Here is a 23,157-nt window from a genome sequence, read left to right as displayed (position 1 = left end):
TTGACAGCGGCTTTGCTGCTCCGGATTTAGTCGGGCGTGGCAAGAGCTCTGTGCTTCTGTGCTTGCCGGGAGGCCATAAGAATGCGGCAAGCAGCTGAAACCAAAGCTGTTGTTGAGCAATAACAAAAATATGATAAGGTTTAACGCATGAACGAAACCATTTCAAGATGCTCCAAGCGACGACACTATCACAATCAAATAGAATATATGTGGTTTACATGATATACCCATAGGCTGGGTCTACGGGGTGCAACACAAAATGCAGAAATGGTAATAAAAATGCATGTAACCTTTAGCCAGTACTTACTGTGACTCGGCATTGACTCGGTTGGTTATGAAATATGAAAATGCATAAGCTGTAAGTGCCAGCCATGAGGGATTAGTGACAAAACCAAAGCAAAACCGCAAAGCGTAAAGGGATTTTCATTTTGTATCAAATTTCCATGAAACAAACTTGAGTGAGAATGCTAGAACACAGGTAAGAATGTCAACTATGCTTAAATTGAAAATACCCTGCACTTGGTGGTGTCAAAGTCTGTCGAATGCTTGATATGAAAAGAGAGAAGAACAAGACATATTCATTATGCAGACTTTGATTATGTTAACAAAAAATTAACATTTTTATGAATATGTTAAGATAATACAAATTTAATCAGAATATATGAATAAGATATACTCATATTATATCAATCTAAATTTAGAGGGTATCCAGCAAGATTAGTTCAGAGTGCAATCCGCTGTCAGAGCGGGGGTAGTACAGCCCCAAAGTCCATAACAATATGACAATAGTAAATTGCAAATAATTAAATGCGAGAACTGCAAGTTCGCCAAGTCAATCGAAACGGACGCTGACGCTGAACTGTGCAATTGGCAAAGGCAGCGACCGATTGAGGCAGCTGCTGCGATTGCTTGCGGGACGATAGCGCTCAGCCTCTGCACATCAGTTGCTCGAGACACACGCAGCTGTTTGGGTTATCTCTGACGGGCTCTGTCTCTCTCTTTCTCTCTGCCTCTGTCTGTCTGTCTGTCTAGCAAGCGGCATGGAGAGTTTCTACTGGCGCAATAAGGTGGCTGTCATCACGGGCGCTTCGGTGGGCATTGGCGCCAACACAGCGCTAACTCTGGCCAATGCGGGCATGGTCGTGGTGGGTCTGGCCAGGCGCGTTGAACTCATCGAGGTGAGTGCTCACTTAAAGTTCCTATGATGCCATCGTTAAAGCTAACCCGTTGTGGCAGGCGTTAAACGAACAAGTAACAGGCGAGGGCAAGATCTTTGCACGTCAATGCGATCTCAGCGACGATGAGCAACTGATCAGCGCCTTCAACTGGATACGCGAGCGTTTCTTTTGCATACATGTGCTCATCTGCAATGCAGGCATACTCAAGGCCAACTTTCTGAGCGGTAAGTGAAGCAAGTATGCGAGCGAAATTCAATATTAATCCATTCCTATATGTAGAGTCGCCCACCAAGGACATAAAGGAATTGTTCGATTTGAATGTTGTGGCCACGGCGAGCTGCTTGCGAGAGACCCTAAAGCATATGGCCGCTGTCAAGGTGCGCAGTCACATTATCGTGATAAATAGGTGAGCTAAAGCAAATATAGATATACGAAATTGCTCTTATTAGTTAAGTTAAATTTGATTTAAAGCGATTAACAATGTATGTTGTTCTTGTGAATGTGTTGCTTAACACTCAGTTTTAAACAATTCAAATTTTCATATTTTCGATATACATACATCGTATTTGCTATCGGAACAAGTTCATCTAATTAGCCACACTTTAATAACAGCTCAGCTTCAATAACAGTTTTGTAGAGTGTCCAAGCTAAATTATAATTATTTGTATTGAATTGGCCGGCTACTCCAACTGGATTGTTGGCCTAGCTTAATAATTAAATAGGGCATACGCTGGGCTGCCAGCTCACAAAACCAATACACTCGACTACAAATGACAACAAATTTGCTTTCAAATCGCCTGATTGCACTACAACATTAGCACAATTATCGCTTAGCATAGTTTGAAGAGACGAGTGTGTTATCGTTTTGGAAATGATGTTTGTCCAGCTAAAATAGCAAAATGGGTCCAATGGGCTTAAATTGGTGGTCATGCATCAGCACAATGCACTTACGAATACACAAACATTGACAAGCACATACACACACATATTACCTGAATATGTATTAGCTTTATAGCAGTTGCTTGTAATGGACAAACATCAAGCTAAAGTTGCCCTGAGTGCCAAAATTATGCTCGTATTTAGTGTACTGTGTAGGTGAATGTGTGTGTGTGTATGTGTGTGATTGTATGTACAGACGTAATGAAAGTGTAAATAGTGAGACTGCATTGCCGTTGCTGGCCAGTGTTGAGCAGCGCATGCATTTTTCATTAGCTTCGCTACGGCGTTGTATGGAGGCGAGACGATAGCGCGTTATTTAAATTAAATTAAAAGCCATGGCATAAAAACAAACAAACATTTATTGATATTTAAATGTTGCAATCGCCGCAACGACTGTTCGCATCCGTTGTTGTTGTTGTTGTTGCTGTTGCTGTTGCTGTTGCTGCTGCTGCTTTGTGGTTGTCCTGTGCATTAAAAGCTTTGCATTTGCAGCGCGATGGCGAAAGTGTTTGCGCAAATAGCAACAATAACAACAACAACTCAATTATTCAACATAATTAAGTATTTTGCATTAAGCAGCCTGCATGCAAATGCATTCATATGTTTGTGCTGCATATGTGTTTGTATTTGTGCATGTCTGCTGATTTTTATTTCATGAATTCCAATGGGCAGCGCTTTTAAAATCAAAATGTTGCGCATTAAGCCGCCTCGTTTGCTGCGCGCTTTGGCTTTAAATTAAAATTGAATTGATCTCATTTAAATGCAACTTATTTGTGAAGCACGCCCACACACACACACACGCACATATACACAAAAGCAATCATAAACGTACTTAATTAAAGATAAATTGAATAATTGCGCATACGCACGGTGCGCCAGCCCAATATAAAATTCAACAAATTGCACAGGTAAAAACCAACTTTAAAAGCCAAATGAGTTAAGCTGTATCAATTGACTGAATATAATTGAACTCAAGACAAATCAGTAAACAGCTCAAGTCAGTCAAAGGGTTAAGCAGCAGCTGTCTAAGAGAATTTTCTTTGCGAACTCGTTCGTTTCTCAACTTTAATTTGAGCTCTACACTTGCTTGGCCATGAATTTCAAATATGTCTCCGGATGCTGCGCGCTTAATTTGCAGTTTTAATGAGCCAAGAAGAAAAGCAAATGCGTATATTGAATGACAGCCGTAATCAAATACAATTGTGCAGCCGCTCAGTGCTGCACAACAAAAGAAACCTCATGAGCAGCAACGTTAATTAATGAGAAAATTGATATAATGCAGCGACAGGCAGTAGGCGCACTCAATATAAAAGTATATATACATATAAGGCAGCATAATAATTGAGCAGACCGCAGATGCGTTGCTAATGAATGCCTATCGAGCCTGAGAACTGCTCCGAGTCGGTGTGCTTCAATATGCATTGCGCTTACTGTCAATGGAACAATATTAAGACTTAATTAATTAAAAGTGCGCGGACAAGAGCAGGCTGCTGCTGCGGCTCCTGCTGCTGCTGCTGGTGCTGGGCAAGAGTTGCTGCTGAAAGTTGGTACCGTTATTTGCACTTAATGTTGCAGCCTCGCCTCTGTCTCAGACACTGTTAAATTAAAAGAAGTTTACGCAGTGTTTGCATAAAATGCACAACGACAGCTTTCGATTGAGGTCGCCTCCACCCGGGACCTGTCCGCGTGCCTCATTCACACGCTGAAAGCAACGACAGCTGTTGACCATCATTTTACTCGTGAGTGATTCGACAGTTGCCAATCGCCTTTGTTGTTATTTCAAGTGCTTACATTGCGTAGCAACGTTGACTTTATTCATTTTCCCATTTCATGCCTATACCCACTCGTATTCTCTCACTCTCTCACTCTTCCACTCTCTCACTTTCTCTCTCCTTCTGTCTATCATTTGCCATGTTGATTGACGACAGCGTGCTGGGCCATCGCATACCGGAAGTGCCTGTGCCCTTATTCAGCGTTTATCCGGCCACGAAGCATGCAATTACAGCACTTTGCCAGACGGTGCGCCAGGAAATACATTTTCTCAAATTAAATATTAAATTAACGGTAAGTTAAATGCACTGCATACATTGCACCCAGCCGATAAGCGGGATGGGCTTTGGTTTGCCCCGCATGTTGTATGCAAACAACTGTGACGCTGTCTTCTTTCGCCCGCACAGAGCATCTGCCCCGGGATGGTGGACACCGATTTTCTGAATGTTTACTCACAGGCTGTGGACGCATTGCCCAAACTCCAGCCAGTGGATGTGGCCAAGGCAGTTTTATATGCCCTCGACACGCCCGACGGTGTTCAGGTGGAGGATATTATTCTGCAGAAGATGAGAAATGTTGAATAAAATGAAAACATTTAATGCTTTATAGACTACAAAGCACATTTGTAAACATTGGTATGAATACGATATTGCTCTTGATATAATAAAGCAATAAACAGCTATCTATCTAGAAAACCAATATTTTATTTAGCTAAGCTTAAAGCAACTGTTATTTTTTTACTGCATAAATATCGATTCGATTTGAAAATAACTTTTGAAAAACTGGTTGGCGCTTTCAATTTGCAGTGCTGTGAATCGATACAAATTGTTTGCACTGACTCCAATGAACGTTCATTGTTGAACTGAAGCCAACTTAATACTATCGCAAGTGCACTTTTTATGTATATACCTATCGAGAGCACATCGATAAATGTAATCTATCGATTTTTCATTTATAGTTGTTTTAAATGAATAAAATATATTATTAAAAAAGGCAATGTACACATAAATCGATTGTGGCTCTTTCAAAAGCTAGTCTTTTATAACAGAATAATAACCTGAAGCAATTTGCGGCTCTCTGTTAATAACAGAACGATAAACTGTAAGCAATCAGCTAGATGATGAACTAGATGAACGGCTATCGCCTGTTCAGTTTAGTGAGTCGTTCGATTGAACTTATTCCGAACGATTCGATACAACGTGTGCAGAAAAAGTAATAAATAATAACTCGTAAATAATAAACGAAAAATGCATTTAAGTCATCCACATAGTGTTACATATAGTACAGCGATCAATTCTATTTAGTGCAGCAAAGCAAGACGGCAGCAATACGAGAGCATCATGCACTCAAATGCCTAAAATAAGAGCCAACTATAAATGTGTGTCCACGTAGTGCAAAATCAGATTGTCATGTCTGCTGTTTTTTAATACATATGAGCCCAGTCCAATAAGTGGTATGGCGCGAGCGTCAAGGGTGCGGCAAATTGAAATGATTGTGGGGTGCACAGAGTATGCTTAGCTCCAAAGTGCGAGATTACGAAATTCAAATACATTTTGGTGAAAATTACAAAGTTTTATGCGTATTAACCACGTACATATAATACAGCGTACACGCGCACACAGACAAAGCCGTAGCCGCACACACACACGAACATATACTTGTAAAGAAAGAAAGTGTTGCCCAGAAGAGAGCTTGACAAAGAACCGAAACAGGTTTTTAACCTAATTATAATCGGTCAGACATTACTTCCTGAACGCAATAACAACTGTCGCTGTATTAACCCAATGTATTTATGTCAAGGCTGCTTCGCATTTAATTCATTTCAATAGCAGCATTTAGGTTACGAGCGAGCGATAGAAAATGGATTATTAATAACAAAAAAAGAAGAAGAAAAAACTGTCGCAACTGAACATTGAACTAGTCACGCATATTCATTCAATTCCTCCACTTTTCGTTGTTTGTATTTGCATTGTATACTCGTTTGTTTATAATATATATATACCTATCTGATTTTTTAGTATCGCACCGCACTTCCCCCCAATTAACACACATTCAGCCTTTTGCTAGTGAAGCTCACTCCCGCAAGAAGAAACCACAGCACAAGCCAAGATGTTCATTTGGGACTGGTTCACGGGTGTTTTGGGATACTTAGGTAAGTGTCTGGGCCAAATGGAATTTGACATTGCTACATGAGCGATTTTCTTGACCGTTTGCCAACAAAACAGAAACAGTAAAAGCAACACCAGCAGCAGCAGCAACAACAATAACATTAACAGAAGCAGACAACAAAAGCAAATGAAATTGTTTAGCTGTGTGTGTGTATATGAATTGGTGAAGCTGTTGATTCGGAATTTATGTCGATTTAGTTAAGTCGGAACTGAAACGTAGTTCGACCTTTACATTAACATTGACCAGCAAACGCTCAAGGTCTTCATTAATATATGTATACATATATAAATATATATTTATTAATCATAAAATCTAAATTATCCGCGCACAGGTCTATGGAAAAAGTCCGGCAAATTATTGTTCCTTGGCTTGGATAATGCTGGTAAGACCACATTATTGCATATGCTCAAAGATGATAAGCTGGCGCAGCATGTGCCAACACTGCATCCAAGTAAGTGTAAAACTCATCTACTCCAGATTGTTCTGTAGCTCATGTATCTTTGCCTTCTTATCTTGATTTGGCTAGCATCTGAGGAGCTGTCCATAGGCAATATGCGTTTCACTACATTCGATTTGGGTGGCCACACTCAAGGTGAGTACAGAGCTTTGGATAAAGAGATAAAGCATTCCAAAGATGTATTAAATATTTAATAATCGTAGTACTCTTATTAAAATCATAAATATTGCGCATGCTAAAACGTGCTCTTCGTCTAAAAATAGCACAAAGCGCATACACAAACATACATACATATGTACGTAGCACAAATACGGCACAACAACAAAACAATCAGCGTAAAATATAGCGCAGGGGGTCACCCACACACATACATTCACAAATCACGCATACACATACTTGCAAATAAAAACACGTTGTAAATTTTGCCATTTGTTGCGTTCACTCTTCTGAAACAAAAACAACAACGTCATCGTCGCAGTGGCTAAGATACATATGTATATAAAAATATGTCATCGTTCATCTACACATATATGCAAAACTATACGCCAAGAATTGCATAATAAATACGCGATTGTCAATGCGTAACTAATCTACATATCACATAATCTATAATACATATATACAAGTTTATATATTGGAAAGCTGTTAACACAATTTCTTTACTGAGCACACAGACATAAGATGTAATTTTACTTTGGGGAACATATGGAGTGAAAAATAGATTAAACAATTTATTTTTAAATAAACTAGTAAGTACTAGGCGAATCTTATGAGTTTTAGAAAAGTGATGAATGTAGGAAGGCTTAAGTTTTGTTAGTGAAGTAGAAATAGAAAATAGAATATAATTTTCATTTGTATATTTGTTAGGAATTTAAATTCAACTATAGTAAAGTTTGTCGATAATGCAATTAACTCTTAACCACTGTGCATGCAATAACTGTTACAAAACACTATGTCAAGCACACGGGCTAGATAGCAAAAACAAATATAATAACTGCAAATGATCAACAACGAATAAAAGCACTTGCATATATGTATCTATATACATACATACATACATACATCAAGATTTTACGTATAAACGAATCCGTATAATCATGCTGGTAAGCGTTAGATGGCGGAAACTGTCTAGCGACTGGGCAAATATATTTATACATGTGTGTGTGTGTTTCTATATATGAACTTTTATTGATAAGCGAAACAAGGCGAGGCGTAGCTCACGTATAAAAATATGCGTGTATGTATATGTACATTAAAAGTCTATAAAACAAATTGCTGTTGACAGCATTACGCGTGATTTTCAGTTAGAAAAGTGTTTGCTTTGTTGAGAGACGTTTTGTTTGATTGATATGAAGTTTGTGACTGATGGAAGTAGAGCGCGCCTCCATGATTGATTACTGACTGTCAATGTTTGGTTGCTTGCAGCGCGTCGTGTCTGGAAGGATTACTTTCCAGCCGTGGATGCCATCGTATTCTTGATAGATGCGTGGGATCGCGGTCGGTTCCAGGAGAGCAAAAACGAACTGGATTCGCTGCTCACAGATGAGGCGCTGTCCAACTGCCCGGTGCTCATATTGGGCAACAAAATTGATAAGCCTGGCGCGGCCAGCGAGGACGAGCTGAGAAATGTGTTTGGACTGTATCAGTTAACGACCGGCAAGGTATGCATCAACTTCAAATATATAATTATCGCAATTATTCATTTAAATATTTGCATGGCTCTTCAGGGCAAAGTTGCACGCTCCGAGTTGCCTGGTCGCCCGTTGGAATTGTTCATGTGCTCTGTGCTGAAGCGACAAGGTTATGGCGAGGGTTTCCGTTGGTTAGCGCAGTATATTGATTAAGTCTTGATTAACATAAACAAACAATAACACACTAAATTCAACAACAACAACAACCAATCACACAACAAAACACAGACAGAGAACTTGGCTAGCAAAACATCAATTAAATTCAGAATGGACAAAAACCAGAAACAGTAAGCAATTCGAAGCTGCAAGCGCAATATTCAATTTTTACACAATGATAAACAATAAATCGTAAATATAAAAGCAAAAGGGAACTAAATTAAATAAAAATAATAAAACACATAAATAAGAAATAAAAGCAAAACAATTTTTTTAAAAAATCACAAAGTGCAAAAACTTCTAAAAATTCAATACACGCAGGACGCCAAAATAATAAAAACAAAGTCAAAAGCAAAAAACAAAATAAAAATGGGAAAACTTGAGAGGAATGCGTGGGAAAAGCTTTTAAAAATAATTATGTATGAATAAAAAATTGTAGCGAATTAAAAGGTGATTTTTTTAAGGACCATGTGCTTGCTTATGTTCCATAAATAAATTTTATTATTTAAACATTTGAATTTGTCTGTCAGCTTTTTGATTTCGTCTCTCCAAAAGGCCATCAACATTCTCACGAACAATACAATTTGTTGATTTACATCTTTTAAGTTGCATGGAGGAAAACAAAAACAATTTATAAAACGCTAAAAATAATAAAGGAAAGATGATAAACTTTTGTATAAAAGCAAATCGACTGCATTTTTAAAGAACTCTTCTGCTAGGTGTATAGACTAAAATAATTGGAGCACATCATTTCAGTTTTTACAAATATATTGAATTTATTTATGTCGCATTCAAGTCGTTGGCTAATTATCCTTGGCGGATCAACTGGCTTTCAATAAACATAAAGTACACTATTGGAGCTAACATTAAGCTGCTAACGGCAACACGGTTTATTACTTGTCTATGTAGAAAAATATTTCTAAAACATGAATTAGGGTTTGATTGGGTTCTGGATTAGCCCTGCTAGCTGTTCTGGCAGGATTGTTGACCACACGGACTTTGACAACGTGGCACACGGCGACAGAAAAACAGTTGACGGTGGAACAGCCGCAGCAGGAGGCCGTTTCTTTTCGCTTTGTGCCGACATCAAGAGCGCGAGGGCACCGTCGCACTGACGCTATCTTCGGTACCAGCCATTCGCCGCTTCTTCTTTTTCTTTGCCGTGAGACTTTCCTGGCCGCTGTCCGTATTTGAGTCGGCGTCCGTGTCTGAGGATGAACTGCTGGACGACGAGGATGAGCTAGAGTTGCTTGAACTATCGGAGGCGAAGCCTGTGCTCTCATTTATATTAATACTTTCGGCTATCTGGGCCAGCTCCGGGCGCTGATCGCGCAGCACTCGTAGCCACTTCCTTGACAATTTGGGTCTACCTCGTACCGTCTTATGCCAGACACATGGAAAGTTCGTAAAGCTACAGAAATTCTGCGTTATCGCAATGGTGTCGTCCAGGTTGAGCACAACGTGCCACCAGCCGCCGGGCACAAACACCGTTTCGCCAGCACACTGGAGCACCTCGATGGGTTTGTATTCCTGTGGCCACGAGGGCAGCTGAGTGCGAGGATAAATGGTACTAAACCAGGTGATGGCCTCGTCTCGCTGCTTGCCTCCCATGGCGCTAGTAACCTTGAGCAGATCCTTAGGCGTGTGCGTGGGGAACAAGCACCAGCGCTTGTGGCCACGTACTAGAGTATTCCATGCACTGGTGCCCAGCGGATCTATATGAATGCCGGTGCCGGAACGAGCCGGACCCATGACGAACCATCGATATGGCGGCCGCCGCTCCTCGCCGCAGTACTTGAAGAGATCATCACGAAAATATTTAGGCACCGTATAATCTTCGAGCAGCTTTCTCCGACGATGATGTTCGCCAAAGCTGCTATCGAATATGTAGAGGGGGCTATCGTCCCGCGTCGCTTGCATATACTCGATGTAGTACTTCATTTTCATTTTAACGCTATAGCCTTCATTATCCTCGCCGCACTTGAATTTCTGGTTGCGATATTTTTTCGCTAGGCGGGAGAGTGTCCATTTTTCCTGCGCCAGCCAGCCGTCTGCGCAGCCAGTTATTATTACGGGCAGATAGGGGCGTTCGAACCTTTCAATAAACTCCTCACATGTTACCGTTTTATAGTCGATTCTTTCCAGGTTATCCACGAAGTCCCAAAATGGCTCGAACTTCTCAAAATACCGCATCGCCATCCATGCGCTTTCTCCATCGAGCTCAGGGCGGGCTTTACGTTTTACATCACGCGTACGCTTACGTGACCGCTTTGGCAGTTTAAACTCTTCACTCATGGTGGGAATATTAGAAAAATTAACGAAATTGTGATCCGCAGATGGTGGATGACTTTCTGCACGTCGCGTTTGCTGTGATGGGTTGTATTTGCAACTATCGATATACATACATTTGAAATCGCGATTCTGCGGGAAACAATTACAAATTATAATTTCAGTTCATAATTGCATCTTAAATTGCAATAATTTTACTATATTGTAAATCATATTACCTTGGAATATATCCCATTATAGATTCAATTTTAAATATTGTAATGAAACTATCAAGGGGAATATCATCAATGGCAAATATTACATTTATCGCATCGTATCTACACATCGATTCTGATTGGTATATCGTTGACCTACTCATGTGACAGATGTAAAAAATTTGGTGTTTTGTGAAGAAAAATAATGATAAGCCAGGTTGGGAGAGGTACGTGTTTTTTCAGAGCTATACCTGGAAGACGTACTCAAGTGAAACTTGACACTTTCAGAGCTATACAAAGTGCCGCATCGCATTTTAGACCATCGCGTATTTGTTAACGGCGAAATCGACAGATTCTTGGATAATTTTGAACAGAAACGCGACGATAGCGAAGTCGAAAACCTTTTCCAGGTCACCGAAATTGTGGGTTCATTAAAGTACGATCTCTCCGAGCGCTGCATTGCATTAGGTAACCAAAGACTTACCGAACTTTCAACAGCTGTTAACAATTTGCTGAACGGCGTTGACACCTTGCTAGAGAAGGCCAAAGTTGAGCGAAAAGTAAGTATGTTTTTAAAAAAAGGAGAAAACCCTGTTTTTAAACATTTCGTTTTGCATATAAAGCCCAGCGTTGAGCTACAGGACGCAAGACGAGCACGTGAGCAACGTAAAGCGGAATTTCTGAACAATTTGCAACACAACTACAAACGCATTGACAATTCGTTCTTGGAGAAAGAGGAGGAAATCGCCGAACTTTATTCGGATTTGCAGTTAAAGTTAAACATTAACAAATAAGTATATATACAACATGCTGAAGTCAACTATTGTGGACACTCGCGTTCGACTACGACCATCGAAGAAACTGTTGGACTTCCTGGGCGAGCAGAAGGAACACTTGAAAGAGCTGCCTGCTAATTTGGCTAAAATCCTAGAGAAAAACGGATATAGCATAGCCAATAGTACTAAAATCATAAGAGATGATGAAGTAGTCTGTAAGCGACCACAAATCGATGTAAAGCTGCTGAACAAACTGACTGCAAATTTACCAGATGTGCCTTCGAACGTTCAAGAAACTAATGAATTGCCAGAGGAGGAGGAAGAGGAGGAACAAAAGAAGCCTCTTACTGGCGACTTTTTATATCTAAACGATTTGCACATCCTTAACTCAATTTTGATCGAACTACGTAAGAAGAATATAACTAATGTATTTCTATATGAGTTAATTGAAAGTTGCGAGCTCATATTGCCGGAGAATGAGTACAAACCTCGCAATCCCGAGCTGGAGGCGCGATGCCAGCGGCTGCGGGATGAGCAACAAAATCGCGAGTATCATAAAATGACCAAAAATGTTGATGCCACACTCAAGCATATTCCCGAGGACACAGTGGCCTACCAATGTAAGTTGGTCGATGTTATCATTTCACACTTAATTGTTGAATTGTGAATCCTTCTCTCTTTCAGTGAAAAGTATTAATAAGCAAATTATAGCTGTGGCCCAGTTCATATTCTCGGTGGCCGCTGGATTTACTTTTGGATTCTTTGGTGTTAATTTGATGGTTGGTCCACTGCCTTTTGGTTTCCGCATTTTACTGGGCGTAATTGTCGCGTTGGTAATAGCGCTGGCCGAGATGTATTTCCTGGCCAAAAAGCTACACGAATACGACGAGGTCTTGGATGCGCCCAAACGTAAAGCTCCAAATTCACCTAAGGCTAGTGGTGTACAAATTTTGCAAAAGCCGCATGTTGATTAAAACGTTAGAAAGCTTAGTATTAAGTTTTCTTCTGCAATATTTTAGGTTACATAAATAAGTTTTGATTTTAACAAGGGGAAGGACTCTTCGGATATACGATGAGGCGATACACACATATATATGCTTATTCGTAGTGGTTTTGTTTTGGGTTTGGATTATTCCAGCTGTCATCCAAGCTATCGTTGCCGCCGCGACCCAGCACTGCCATTATATATACAAACAGAATGAAGGCCAAAATGCCACTGAGTACCAAGAACCAGGTGCGGCGCCACGGCGGACGCGAAGATGGTGCATAAAAGCGTCGCGTCCAACGGGAGAATAGCTCGGCCGGCGAGCGGCGTTGATATTTATTATCATCGCGATCGGTGCCGCCAATCGGCGGCTGTCGGGGCAGCAAGGGACGCCTGCTGCTAGTTCCTAAAGATAAATTAAGTCTGTTTAAGAGAAGCACATATTAGCGTAGGATCTTTAACAGACCATGTATGTCACCAGAGCTAGGCGGATTAAAGGCATCCATTAGCAGCACGGAATGTGGACTGGAGCTATCAATACCTCCATTCGGTTTCATGCGCTCACGCTCGCCGGAGGAATGATGATGCACTTTGGTAATATTGGGAACAGCCGATTGGCTATTAATCGCTTTTGCCTTGAAGCTATTGTTTTGTTCATCTGAAAGCTGAAAGTCGAATTTTTTATTAATATATGAGCGTGATATGAAATTCAGTTCGAAGTTTACCAACGCAAGGCCCAATCCACTTCGACCCCAGTTCACTTGTGACAGATAATGTTTGAGTGCATCTGCAACTGGTGACACCAGGTTCGATGTGGGAAAAATTTCCACATTGCAACTCGGACATTGGTGGCCACTAGGCGCTGTATTGGCAGGCAGACTGGCTTGACGTGCGTTTAAGCAGTCCCAGTGATAAACATCTAAAACGAAAACCATCTCGTTGAAAATGGTGGTTTTCCAGAAATTGTAATTTTACATACGGTAGCACACTAAGCGCACACATTCGCCCTGCTCCAGGCCGGTGCCACAGAGCGTACAATTGGATATATAGTCGCTATCACGTAGCCATTGTAGATACGATTGCACTATGCACTGCAAAGAATTGATTAACAGGGATAATATCATAACGCATGTATCAACCCACCTTGGGATGGCTCTGAACCATGCAGTGCTCACAGACATTGACTCTATGCTCAAAGCAAAATTGGTTTGTCACCAAACGTTTTGGACACTTGCAAAGTCCCATTTTGTGTAGGCTAAGTAGTTATTGTCGTTCTTTGTCGTGTTTCTATGTAGAGATATTAGGCTGATACTTGTAATTCGAAAAGGCGGCGTTTAGTTGTTTTATCGCATATTTAATATATATTTAAATTAATTTTAATTTTGTGCTTAGCTTTTGCTGGAATTTTTGTGGAGACAGCAACAGAATCGGCAGCCACGTATTTCTACTGTTTCCAGGCCGAACAAAGTTTATCGAACTCACGATTAATCGATAAGCTGGGTGTAGCTGCCTCCTATGGGAAAACCGAAGGCGCGCTAAATAAATTTAAATGAACACAGCAATAACAGAAAATTTAGTTCTTCGCATATTTAATCTAACCATTCATTCATATATTGGCAATTAATAGCGGTCACATCTCCACAATTGGAGCAATTTTTAATCACAGGGCAGATGCCACACGGCATTTGCACAAAACCAGGGGCCGGCAGAGGTAAATTGACCGCACGATAGACGTACGTGCCATCTGATTGTAGAATGCGTTCCGCGTTACCATCGTACACAACGGTTTTTAATATTGTCTCCAAGTCATCCTCGTCCAAATTCACTTTACTGATACCCAAATCCGATATAAATTTGTGTACTTCCTTCACAGTACAGCAAGACATTTGCTTAAACGCCAGTGGTCCATCGCGTTTCTTCTCGGCACTCTCACGTTTCATTTGGAGGAATCGCAGGCATTGTTGGTTCAGCACATCTACGAATTCGACCTCAAAATCTTGGTCCTGATACCAAGCACCGCCTGTCACAGATCGATCCGCCTCTAAGTTATACAGCATATAGACTTTCTTTTTGCTTGCCTTATATATGTAAATTATAATTGTTTAGTTCGGATTTTATAGATATCAATAACTTACTTACTTTCACAGATTTAACCGCTTTAATAAGTTTCTTGGTTTCCAGATTCTTGAGAATTTTGTTAAGTTGGGTCATATTCAAATTAGACTTCATGCGTATATCACGTATCCAAATTCCTTTGTTACCACCTTCTTCCACTATACTATAGACCACCTTTTCTTCATTATCAGCATCTTTGGGCAGTGCACTCTTCTTTTCCGGATCCTTGGCACGATAAATGAGTTTCTCTCCTTTCTTCAAAATCTCTATGCCACCTTGCTTCAATAATACATTTAGACCCTCAACCCGCGAGGCTGCGGGCATATCTGACAACGCTTTAGTTAGGTCATCGTTTGTCGCTCCTCCTGGTATTCCCTGGATTACCGCCAGCAACAGTTGAGCGACCTCGGCTGCCATTGTGATCTGTAAACGGAATGTTTACATGGTCTGATGGTAATAAATATTTCTGACATGTGGAGTTACTTTAAATGAGGAGCAACACTGATATTGTGCTGTTAAGCTCTAGAAACACATTTACGCAAATGTTTTGGTTTTCTATAGCCGAAACATAGTTGTGGTGCGTCGTCTTGACAATCACTTACGTTTTACAAAGCTAAAATGTCACAAACACACAGCTCTGATGACGAAACCGATTTTAAAGCCGTCAACAGAAATAATTACCAGCGAATCCAGGAAAAAGTAGAAAAGGTAAGACAAAAGCGTGCTTTGAACTGAGTTGCTTGGCTGTCGATTCTACGAACAGCGTCTGTTAATAAAGAAGAAGCAGTCTGTTAAGTGCCAGTCACTGTTAATAAAATCAGCTGTCATCGTACCATTTGAAATAAAACATTTTGCTTGCAGATTAATTATGCGGATGGAATTGCGGATGGACGCGAACAAAGTTTTCAGAGCAGCTTTGACCAAGGCTATGCAGATGGACTAAAGACTGGCATAGAACTAACTAAACTATCAGCCTTCTACGATACATTAACAAAAGCAAATGTTGACGAAAATCTGGCAAAGGAGCACCTGGCATATAAGGAAATGAAGCTGGCAAAAGCTACAGACAAATCCCACTTCAAGTATTTGGAGCATCAAAGTGAACCACTCAGCATTGTATCCGAAAAACAAAATGCCTATGTAGACAATTTATTAGAACACTGCGCCGATGCACTGCACACAACAACAAATTTGTTCAAATCACAAGGAAAATGATTTGATAGATTAAGATTATCCTGGTTTAATGCTTGTGTGTGATTAGGAATTATAATATATGTTAACTCAAAAATTGATCTGACTTATAAATACAGTCCTTCGGGGGTGCCTTCCTTTTTGCGGTACAAAACGCTCTCCTTTGATTTCTTAAAGTCCTCGTTGGTCACCTTCATGCGACGCTCACGCAATGCCATCAGTCCTGCTTCTGTGCAAATTGCCTTAATATCGGCACCGGAAAGATCATCCTTGGCCATAATTAGCTCATTCAGGTTCACGTCCTCAGCGAGTGTCATGCGCGATGTGTGTATGGTGAAAATGCGTCGCTTGGTCTTCTCATCGGGCAAGGGGAACTCAATCTTACGATCAATACGTCCCGGACGTATAAGCGCTGGATCAAGTGTTTCAATACGATTCGTTGCCATGATGACTTTGACATCACCACGAGAATCGAAACCGTCTAGCTGATTCAGCAACTCCAACATGGTGCGCTGAATTTCACGTTCGCCGCCTGAATTGGAATCATAACGCTTTGTGCCCACTGCATCGATTTCGTCTATGAAGACAATGGACGGCGCGTGCTCCTCTGCAACGCGGAACAATTCGCGCACCAACTTCGGGCCGTCACCCAAGTACTTTTGTATAAGCTCTGAGCCGACGACGCGTAAGAAGGTCGCAGAGGTCTGATTGGCAACGGCCTTGGCGAGAAGCGTTTTACCCGTACCCGGGGGACCATATAGAATAACTCCCTTTGGTGGTTTAATGCCCATTTCTTCGTAGTATTCAGGATGAGTTAGCGGAAGCTCGACAGATTCTTTGATCTCCTGAATTTGAGTGTCCAACCCACCAATGTCCGCATATGTTTCTTGTGGCGCTTTCTCTAGTTTCATGACCGTAACCATGGGGTCTGTGTCGTCGCTGAGAACACCCACTACAGCATGAACCTTGTGATTCAATAGGACAGAACAGCCAGGCTCCAATTGGTCCTTGTCGACGAAGGAGAGAATGCTAACATAGTGCTCCGAGCCCACAGATGTCGATACAATTGCATGATTGTCATCGATAATCTCCTCCAAATTGCCCACAGACATTGGTGTGCCACGCAAGTCATCAACCTTCGAGCGTTCTTCTTCGTTCTTTTCGTCTTGTGGCTTCAGTCGTTCCTGGTTGCGAATAAACTCGTCCTCCATCATTAAGTAATCCTTGATGCGCTCCAATTTGAGCAGCTTTAGACGACAACGAGTATGAGGAGTCACTTGTGGCAGCTTCATGGCTGCGTCTGGACCCTTTGCCCGACGCTTCTTTTTGCCAACGCGAGTGGGAATTGGTGGCTCATATTTCTTCTTTTTGTCTTTGTCATCCTTCTTGTCTCCAGTGCCACCCTGTGCCGACTGATTTTGTCCCTACAAAAACAAAGCACTCAATAAACTTAAAAGTCCCAGCCGTTTCCGAGCTAATTTACCATTTTACGTTTTTACTTAAATATCTTCAAATGAAAATGAATTTAGTCTGTCGGCAACACAAACAGATTTTTACTAGTCATAACCGACTTGAAGTTGGCTGCGGCTACGATGCCAGTGTGTACACTCCATGTCAACCATGGTTGCATAGCACGAGAATCAAATTCTGGCGCCTACTATTTATTTTAAATTTAACTTTGCAAAGAAAATGAGTCCCATTAGTGTTCGTTGATTGTATTTATACGAATTGGGCATCTTTTTATTTTTTACACATATATTTTAGAAACATTTGATGAGCAGCTAGCGAATAGTGTTATCTAAGGCTAAGGTTCACTATTTAACATGGCATCGCTGTTAACATAGCGTCTCGTTACAGAAGTTACAATTTACTCAACATATTCACCACGAAGAGTAAGGACATTACAAGCCGACATAACGAGATCGTTTAAGAGTTAGCTAAAATGCTAGTAACTACAATAAATATTTTGTGATAGAAAAAGTGTCAATCACAGAGAAGCGATACTTATAACGTATGCCTTTCTTAGCAATTGGATATACATATGTATGTAGTTGAATTATCAACAGATATTTAATTGAGACACCTGCTGATCCACCTGTTCTTAATGTATTTATTTTTAAACTCATTTAAGATACGTGCATACTCTGCCTGCATATCAACATGTTGTTCAATGTGTTATACTTATTCATCACAATTGTCCTGATTTTGTTCGTATCGTCTTATATTTTAATATTATTTAAATGCAAAAGAAAAGCAATTGTGGAAATTGTTTTGCCGAATGGAAAAAAACTTAAACGTGCATTCAAGCAAGCTCCTGGCCCGCATCCTTGGCCCATTCTTGGTAATTTGGATATAATTGGCCAGTTCGACAATCCCTTCAAAGGATTCGGAACATTGGCAAATTGTTATGGCGACATTTACTCTTTGACACTTGGCCACACGCGCTGTCTTGTCGTAAACAACTTGGATCTGATACGAGAAGTTCTTAATAAGAATGGTAAATTCTTTGGTGGCCGTCCGGATTTCCTACGCTATCATAAACTGTTTGGAGGTGACCGTAATAACTCCCTGGCTTTGTGCGAATGGTCACAATTGCAGCAAAAACGACGAAATTTAGCTAGACGTCATTGCTCCCCCCGAGAATCGTCGTCATATTTCTCTAAGATGTCCTTGATTGGATGTGCAGAAGCTGAAATATTACTGGGCGAGCTGGAGAAAGTTATTTTACCTGGACAGTCCGTCGATTTGAAGCCCATCTTAAATGCAGCCTGTGCGAATATGTTTAGCCAGTATATGTGCTCAATGCGATTCGAATATGATGACGAGGAATTCAAGAAAATTGTTTGGTTCTTTGACGAAATCTTTTGGGAAATCAATCAAGGACATCCACTGGATTTTCTGCCTTGGCTGTCACCATTTTACAGACAGCACACAAATCGCATTGCACATTGGTCGACAACAATTCGCAAGTTCATTCTGGATCGCGTTCTGGAGCATCGAGAGCTGAACATTGATCCTGAGGAGCCAGACACCGACTTCACCGATGCATTGTTGAAAAGTTTGATTGAGAACGAAAACATGTGCCGAAACACAATCATATTTATGCTGGAAGACTTCATCGGTGGCCATTCAGCTGTTGGGAACTTGATAATGCTGGTCCTTGCCTATATAGCCAAAGATCCAGCAATTGGCAGACATATTCAATGTGAAGCCGATCTTGTCTCAAATGAGGGAAAGCGAAGTATTACTTTAGAAGATATGGAACTAATGCCCTACACAATGGCCACAATCTTCGAAGTCCTACGCTACTCATCATCACCCATTGTTCCTCATGTGGCTACTGAGGACTCAGTTATATCTGGATTTGGAGTAATGAAGGGCACAATCGTATTTATAAACAACTACGTACTCAATATGAGCGAAGAAAGTTGGAAAAACCCTCAGAATTTTTGCCCAGAAAGATTTTTAGAGGAAAGCTCCAAAAAGAATACTCAGAAAGCATCTGCATCCGATGATAAAAGAAAAATGTCTGAAGGTTCTGATTCCGGCATAGAGTTCGAAGAGGATAATCATTTTGTAAGCAATATAGACAATCAAAGTAATCTGAAGCACCCAAAGTTTCAATTGAGAAAAAATCTTCCACATTTTTTGCCATTTAGTATAGGGAAACGCACATGTATTGGACAAAATTTAGTTAGAGGATTTGGATTCATATTACTTTCGAATATTTTATTACGTTACAATATAAGCACTCAAGACATTACGAACATAAAAATTAATCCAGCTAGCTTAGCTTTACCCGCAAACTGCTTTCCACTTATATTAACGGCACGAAATAAAATAAAGCAATACAAAATTTAAAATTGTTACAATATCGGTCAAATTTATACATTTTTATTTTTACCACTATAATGTAAATCTTAAATAAAAAAAATGTATTTCAAATAAATATTCTTACACAGATCTTCGATTTTGCTGATGATATCGATTGCCACTCAAGTTCGTCATATATCGATATTGTAACAAGAGCACACTAGTTCCTAAGTGGCGATAGTATGCACATTTTCATCTCTAACCCAAACAACTTAAGTTTGTTTACTAAAGAAACCCGCGAAATTATCGAGACTATAAATAAATGGCACAGAACCCTAAAAATGTTGAGCTTAAACTCCAAGACGTTGACGTCTTAACCACAGGCATCGCTGCGGAGTTTGTAATTAACATACTCGACTTCCTTCTATTCCATCGTAGTCAAATTCCGTTCGTGTATAAAGCATACAAATATTATGTGAACAAATGGGATGATGATGCTCAAAATGAAAATAAGCAAGAATCGTTTAAGCACTATCAACTACAAAAACAACGATCATTGGCTAAGCAGACCAAGGATGCCATCAGCAATATGCGAGAAGTAAATATAAACAAAGCGTAAATGAATATATTTTAATTGATCTTTTTCTCAGCTTATACGACGAACGTTCAGGAGCAACAATACCGTCAAAACTTTACGATTTCTTTTTGGAAATAATAGGTTTATGCCATCAGAGTCATACACAATACATATACCACACGCATCCATATCAAAATACCATGGCGATCTGCACTCCATGCCAGATGGGCCTATGAATCAAACGCTTTTGCAGCTGCTCACATGCGAGGAGCTTTACACGCTGTGGTCAACAGAGCTAAAGACTACGAATGTGTTTCTTGAACTGGAACTATTGACAAACGAGCAAGATCAACAGGTGGAGACTTGGAAACTGTTCCCTAGGGAAGTTCTCAGCCAATTGCCCCGTAGTTGTAAAAATGTTCATTTGCATTTGTTGCATGAGACGGACAAGTCTGAGCTGCAGTGCTGCAAGGAATTGACTATCTATGAAGACATTGCCATTTTGAATTTAAATTCAACAGATGCCAAGGTCGAAGAGTGCATTAAAGGAACAGAAGAAACGACTGGGTGGTGGCAAGCTGATGTAATAGTTCGTGGATTTAAGGCACCAAAATTCGACTTGTGGTCCAGCTAATACTTTTTATATATATAAACTTACCATGTGTGCCAATAGATAAAAGGACAACTGAAAATATATACTTTATACTTTAAAAAGCGTCTACATTCCTCTCCAATTCTCAGATCTTGAACTAATGGAAAAGGTATAAAATGGTGTAAAAATTTTAAATTAATTTAAAAACTCCGAAATGAACCACTCACTCGTGAATGCGAGCGCGACCGCGATGTTTATAGCTCGATAACAACTGTATGATTGGACAATCGGTTCATCGAACGAACACAACACTTCAGCCCTGACGCTTGCATTTGTATTTGATTTCGCGTCCCGTTTACATATAATTTAAAGGTTTTGAAACGATACAGAAGCAAGAGTCTAGTCATTCGTCATAGTCACGCTGTTGGTTGTGTCGTCGTCGTCGTCGTTGTTGTCGCTGCAGTATGTCTGAGAAACCGACTGTTTTAATTTTGGGCGGTAAGTGCAAGTGGGGAAGTGCAATCCGAGCGATAACTGCGACTTATCTCGTTTGTATCTGCAGGCTGTGGCTTCATTGGACGCAACTTGGTGACTTACTTGCTGAAGAATGAGCTGACGCAGGAAATACGAATTGTTGATAAGACGCCGCCACAAATGGCCTGGCTGAATGAGCAGCAAACTAAGGCTTTCGCCCATGATAAAGTCGAGTTTTTCAGCGCGAATTTAATTAATGCCGGTATGTAATAATGCAACCCACTCACGCATACGCACACACAGACTAAAACAGGTTTTGATTTTATTTCATTTTTGTTGTTGCTTGGGGTCCTTTGTGTATTGCAGCCTCATGCAAATTGGCATTCGCACCACACCCAACAACGAATCGAGGCTGGGATTTGGTCATCAACTGTGCGGCCGAGACGCGTGCGAACCAAGATGATGCTGTCTATAAGGAGGGCATCTACAAGCTGAGCATGAACTGTGCCAATGAGGCAGCCAGCCAGCAGGTGAAACGGTTTGTGGAGCTCAGCTCGGGCTGTATGAACAGCAGCGAGAAGACGCCGCTGAAAGAAGACTGCAAGCTAGAGCCCTGGACGGGCGTGGCCAAACAAAAGCTTAAAGTCGAAAAGGAGTTGGCGCAGATTAATAACCTTAGTTATACGATTGTGCGGCTGCCAATTGTTTACGGCATTGGTGATAAGCGCTACTTAAGTAAGTCGACGTCGTTGTCAGCAACCGCAATCGTAATCACAATCACAATCACAATGTGTTTTGTACATTTGTACAAATAACAAATACTATAACTACTCCACAGTGCCACGCATCATAATAGCAGCCATATACAAATTTCTGGGTGAAACAATGAAACTGTTGTGGAACGATGCGATGCGTCTCAACACGGTGCATGTGAACGATGTGTGTGCTGCGATTTGGCAATTAGCTCAGAGTCCAAAAACGGCTGGACAAGTCTACAACATTGTGGATGACTCAGCGTCTACGCAGGGCAGCATCAGCGAGTTGCTAGTAGATATATTTGAAATCAATGTTGAATACTTTGGCATTGTTATGTCCAATTTGACCAAGGTATGTCATCAGTTTTGATAAATGACTCATCGTATATTTAATCACTAAATATTCATTGCTCTAGCTGTATCCAAGCGACACGGTGGGTGAAATCAATGATAAGCACATGGCGCCCTGGGCCGATATTTGCCAACACAATGGCATTGAGAATACACCGCTTACACCCTACTTGGATGAGGAGCAACTGCATCATAAGCACCTCAATCTGGACAATACGAAACTGAAAGACTTTGGCTATGTGCTGCAGCACCCGAAGGTGACGCGCGCCCTGCTCATGGAAATGATTGATGATTATGTGAAACAGCAGCTGTTTCCCAAATCTTTGGCCATTTAAATGAAAGAAATGGACTCATTTTGGACCAAGCACCAAGTTAATACGCACAGAACAATCTTTTAGTAGTTAAGTTGAAAGTTTTCCACTATATACGACCACAAACTATCTTCCACAATTTACGCCAGGTAATTTGTTTTGTAGCGTTCGCAATAACGATTATGAAAAGTGTACTTATAGTATTATGTGTAACTCCCAATATTTTTTGGTATCTAAACAAATCGTAGTATTCCCATACATTCCAATCAATTATAAAATGTATACGTAATGGAAAGACTAAAATTGATATTGTGATTAATTTAGTGGCCAACGACAATTGTCAATTTTAATTAAATCTAAATGCAAAGAGAAAA

At 40.6% G+C, this 23,157-nt stretch overlaps 11 protein-coding genes and 1 pseudogene across 18 annotated transcripts; 8 read left to right on the top strand and 4 right to left on the bottom strand.

The window, feature by feature from the left end:
• Positions 1 to 819: 819 nt before the first annotated feature.
• On the top strand, positions 820 to 4,504 carry rdhB (retinol dehydrogenase B). Its single transcript, XM_030382557.2, has 5 exons — positions 820 to 1,178; positions 1,237 to 1,402; positions 1,458 to 1,584; positions 4,046 to 4,181; positions 4,295 to 4,504. The coding sequence occupies exons 1-5, from the start codon at positions 1,041 to 1,043 to the stop codon at positions 4,469 to 4,471; spliced, it is 744 nt and encodes a 247-aa protein (XP_030238417.1). The 5' UTR covers positions 820 to 1,040; the 3' UTR covers positions 4,472 to 4,504.
• Positions 4,505 to 4,938: 434 nt separating this feature from the next.
• Positions 4,939 to 8,878, top strand: Sar1 (Secretion-associated Ras-related 1). 5 transcript variants are annotated; one of them, XM_030382561.2, is made up of 6 exons: positions 4,939 to 5,099; positions 5,906 to 6,039; positions 6,388 to 6,507; positions 6,583 to 6,648; positions 7,939 to 8,174; positions 8,241 to 8,878. In XM_030382561.2, exons 2-6 carry the CDS (start codon positions 5,997 to 5,999, stop codon positions 8,355 to 8,357), a joined length of 582 nt encoding a protein of 193 aa, XP_030238421.1. In that variant the 5' UTR covers positions 4,939 to 5,099; positions 5,906 to 5,996; the 3' UTR covers positions 8,358 to 8,878. The 5 variants fall into 5 exon arrangements, with proteins under 5 accessions (XP_030238421.1, XP_030238422.1, XP_089112474.1 ...); XM_030382562.2 differs by having other exon boundaries at positions 5,050 to 5,265; XM_089256348.1 differs by lacking the exon at positions 4,939 to 5,099 and adding an exon at positions 5,342 to 5,360.
• Positions 8,879 to 9,110: 232 nt separating this feature from the next.
• On the bottom strand, positions 9,111 to 10,759 carry JMJD6 (Bifunctional arginine demethylase and lysyl-hydroxylase PSR). The gene has a single exon (XM_030382539.2). It carries the CDS (start codon positions 10,653 to 10,655, stop codon positions 9,447 to 9,449), a length of 1,209 nt encoding a protein of 402 aa, XP_030238399.1. The 5' UTR covers positions 10,656 to 10,759; the 3' UTR covers positions 9,111 to 9,446.
• Positions 10,760 to 10,918: 159 nt separating this feature from the next.
• Positions 10,919 to 11,736, top strand: Muted (biogenesis of lysosome-related organelles complex 1 subunit 5). Its single transcript, XM_018106102.3, has 3 exons — positions 10,919 to 11,070; positions 11,132 to 11,403; positions 11,467 to 11,736. The coding sequence occupies exons 1-3, from the start codon at positions 11,049 to 11,051 to the stop codon at positions 11,635 to 11,637; spliced, it is 465 nt and encodes a 154-aa protein (XP_017961591.1). The 5' UTR covers positions 10,919 to 11,048; the 3' UTR covers positions 11,638 to 11,736.
• Positions 11,651 to 12,667, top strand: LOC108649013 (uncharacterized). Its single transcript, XM_030382555.2, has 2 exons — positions 11,651 to 12,239; positions 12,304 to 12,667. The coding sequence occupies exons 1-2, from the start codon at positions 11,651 to 11,653 to the stop codon at positions 12,591 to 12,593; spliced, it is 879 nt and encodes a 292-aa protein (XP_030238415.1). The 3' UTR covers positions 12,594 to 12,667.
• On the bottom strand, positions 12,598 to 14,034 carry LOC115561933 (zinc finger protein-like 1 homolog). Of its 2 annotated transcripts, none has more exons than XM_089256344.1 (5): positions 13,748 to 14,034; positions 13,584 to 13,695; positions 13,330 to 13,523; positions 13,067 to 13,269; positions 12,598 to 13,003 (listed from the first exon to the last, which is right to left on the bottom strand). In XM_089256344.1, the coding sequence occupies exons 1-5, from the start codon at positions 13,847 to 13,849 to the stop codon at positions 12,718 to 12,720; spliced, it is 897 nt and encodes a 298-aa protein (XP_089112470.1). In that variant the 5' UTR covers positions 13,850 to 14,034; the 3' UTR covers positions 12,598 to 12,717. The 2 variants fall into 2 exon arrangements, with proteins under 2 accessions (XP_089112470.1, XP_030238412.1); XM_030382552.2 differs by having other exon boundaries at positions 12,598 to 13,010; positions 13,071 to 13,269.
• Positions 14,035 to 14,176: 142 nt separating this feature from the next.
• On the bottom strand, positions 14,177 to 15,485 carry Polr3F (RNA polymerase III subunit F). Of its 3 annotated transcripts, none has more exons than XM_030382554.2 (3): positions 15,401 to 15,485; positions 14,744 to 15,142; positions 14,177 to 14,682 (listed from the first exon to the last, which is right to left on the bottom strand). In XM_030382554.2, the coding sequence occupies exons 2-3, from the start codon at positions 15,134 to 15,136 to the stop codon at positions 14,194 to 14,196; spliced, it is 882 nt and encodes a 293-aa protein (XP_030238414.1). In that variant the 5' UTR covers positions 15,137 to 15,142; positions 15,401 to 15,485; the 3' UTR covers positions 14,177 to 14,193. The 3 variants fall into 3 exon arrangements, with proteins under 3 accessions (XP_030238414.1, XP_030238413.1, XP_089112471.1); XM_030382553.2 differs by having other exon boundaries at positions 15,322 to 15,466; XM_089256345.1 differs by lacking the exon at positions 15,401 to 15,485 and adding an exon at positions 15,203 to 15,332.
• Positions 15,281 to 16,007, top strand: LOC115561938 (uncharacterized). Its single transcript, XM_030382565.2, has 2 exons — positions 15,281 to 15,427; positions 15,581 to 16,007. Exons 1-2 carry the CDS (start codon positions 15,338 to 15,340, stop codon positions 15,932 to 15,934), a joined length of 444 nt encoding a protein of 147 aa, XP_030238425.1. The 5' UTR covers positions 15,281 to 15,337; the 3' UTR covers positions 15,935 to 16,007.
• On the bottom strand, positions 15,935 to 17,561 carry Rpt2 (26S proteasome regulatory subunit Rpt2). The gene is made up of 2 exons (XM_030382538.2): positions 17,394 to 17,561; positions 15,935 to 17,334 (listed from the first exon to the last, which is right to left on the bottom strand). The coding sequence occupies exons 1-2, from the start codon at positions 17,394 to 17,396 to the stop codon at positions 16,018 to 16,020; spliced, it is 1,320 nt and encodes a 439-aa protein (XP_030238398.1). The 5' UTR covers positions 17,397 to 17,561; the 3' UTR covers positions 15,935 to 16,017.
• Positions 17,562 to 18,007: 446 nt separating this feature from the next.
• On the top strand, positions 18,008 to 19,775 carry LOC115561960 (cytochrome P450 307a1 pseudogene; annotated as a pseudogene).
• Positions 19,776 to 19,784: 9 nt separating this feature from the next.
• Positions 19,785 to 21,014, top strand: LOC115561935 (uncharacterized). The gene is made up of 2 exons (XM_030382556.2): positions 19,785 to 20,321; positions 20,374 to 21,014. Exons 1-2 carry the CDS (start codon positions 20,046 to 20,048, stop codon positions 20,932 to 20,934), a joined length of 837 nt encoding a protein of 278 aa, XP_030238416.1. The 5' UTR covers positions 19,785 to 20,045; the 3' UTR covers positions 20,935 to 21,014.
• Positions 21,015 to 21,159: 145 nt separating this feature from the next.
• Positions 21,160 to 23,157, top strand: LOC115561931 (uncharacterized). The gene is made up of 5 exons (XM_030382546.2): positions 21,160 to 21,390; positions 21,455 to 21,628; positions 21,733 to 22,101; positions 22,205 to 22,473; positions 22,538 to 23,157. Exons 1-5 carry the CDS (start codon positions 21,357 to 21,359, stop codon positions 22,805 to 22,807), a joined length of 1,116 nt encoding a protein of 371 aa, XP_030238406.1. The 5' UTR covers positions 21,160 to 21,356; the 3' UTR covers positions 22,808 to 23,157.

This window comes from Drosophila navojoa, chromosome 2, assembly GCF_054131105.1.
Source record: "Drosophila navojoa isolate 15081-1374.11 chromosome 2, UAZ_NAV_1.0, whole genome shotgun sequence".
Taxonomy (NCBI): Eukaryota; Metazoa; Arthropoda; class Insecta; order Diptera; family Drosophilidae; genus Drosophila; species Drosophila navojoa.
Note: the sequence above shows the minus strand (reverse complement) of the source record. Positions and strands in the feature narration are given on the sequence as shown.

Coding starts and splice junctions, on each gene's coding strand:
- LOC115561931 (XM_030382546.2), top strand. CDS start 21,357: ATGTCTGAGAAACCGACTGTTTTAATTTTGGGCG. Junction 21,391..21,454: donor GACTGTTTTAATTTTGGGCG/GTAAGTGCAAGT, acceptor TTGTATCTGCAG/GCTGTGGCTTCATTGGACGC. Junction 21,629..21,732: donor CGCGAATTTAATTAATGCCG/GTATGTAATAAT, acceptor TGTGTATTGCAG/CCTCATGCAAATTGGCATTC.
- LOC115561938 (XM_030382565.2), top strand. CDS start 15,338: ATGTCACAAACACACAGCTCTGATGACGAAACCGATTTTAAAGCCGTC. Junction 15,428..15,580: donor TCCAGGAAAAAGTAGAAAAG/GTAAGACAAAAG, acceptor TTTTGCTTGCAG/ATTAATTATGCGGATGGAAT.
- Sar1 (XM_030382561.2), top strand. CDS start 5,997: ATGTTCATTTGGGACTGGTTCACGGGTGTTTTGGGATACTTAG. Junction 6,040..6,387: donor GGGTGTTTTGGGATACTTAG/GTAAGTGTCTGG, acceptor ATCCGCGCACAG/GTCTATGGAAAAAGTCCGGC. Junction 6,649..7,938: donor TTTGGGTGGCCACACTCAAG/GTGAGTACAGAG, acceptor GGTTGCTTGCAG/CGCGTCGTGTCTGGAAGGAT.
- Muted (XM_018106102.3), top strand. CDS start 11,049: ATGATAAGCCAGGTTGGGAGAG. Junction 11,071..11,131: donor GATAAGCCAGGTTGGGAGAG/GTACGTGTTTTT, acceptor TGACACTTTCAG/AGCTATACAAAGTGCCGCAT. Junction 11,404..11,466: donor AGGCCAAAGTTGAGCGAAAA/GTAAGTATGTTT, acceptor TTGCATATAAAG/CCCAGCGTTGAGCTACAGGA.
- Polr3F (XM_030382554.2), bottom strand. CDS start 15,136: ATGGCAGCCGAGGTCGCTCAACTGTTGCTGGCGGTAATCCAGGGAATA. Junction 14,683..14,743: donor AAGCGGTTAAATCTGTGAAA/GTAAGTAAGTTA, acceptor TACATATATAAG/GCAAGCAAAAAGAAAGTCTA.
- rdhB (XM_030382557.2), top strand. CDS start 1,041: ATGGAGAGTTTCTACTGGCGCAATAAGGTGGCTGTCATCACGGGCGCT. Junction 1,585..4,045: donor CACATTATCGTGATAAATAG/GTGAGCTAAAGC, acceptor GATTGACGACAG/CGTGCTGGGCCATCGCATAC. Junction 4,182..4,294: donor AATTAAATATTAAATTAACG/GTAAGTTAAATG, acceptor TCGCCCGCACAG/AGCATCTGCCCCGGGATGGT.
- JMJD6 (XM_030382539.2), bottom strand. CDS start 10,655: ATGAGTGAAGAGTTTAAACTGCCAAAGCGGTCACGTAAGCGTACGCGT.
- LOC115561935 (XM_030382556.2), top strand. CDS start 20,046: ATGGCACAGAACCCTAAAAATGTTGAGCTTAAACTCCAAGACGTTGAC. Junction 20,322..20,373: donor CCATCAGCAATATGCGAGAA/GTAAATATAAAC, acceptor TCTTTTTCTCAG/CTTATACGACGAACGTTCAG.
- LOC108649013 (XM_030382555.2), top strand. CDS start 11,651: ATGCTGAAGTCAACTATTGTGGACACTCGCGTTCGACTACGACCATCG. Junction 12,240..12,303: donor GGACACAGTGGCCTACCAAT/GTAAGTTGGTCG, acceptor TCTCTCTTTCAG/TGAAAAGTATTAATAAGCAA.
- LOC115561933 (XM_030382552.2), bottom strand. CDS start 13,849: ATGGGACTTTGCAAGTGTCCAAAACGTTTGGTGACAAACCAATTTTGC. Junction 13,524..13,583: donor TGTGCGCTTAGTGTGCTACC/GTATGTAAAATT, acceptor TTTTCGTTTTAG/ATGTTTATCACTGGGACTGC. Junction 13,270..13,329: donor GTGGATTGGGCCTTGCGTTG/GTAAACTTCGAA, acceptor TTCGACTTTCAG/CTTTCAGATGAACAAAACAA.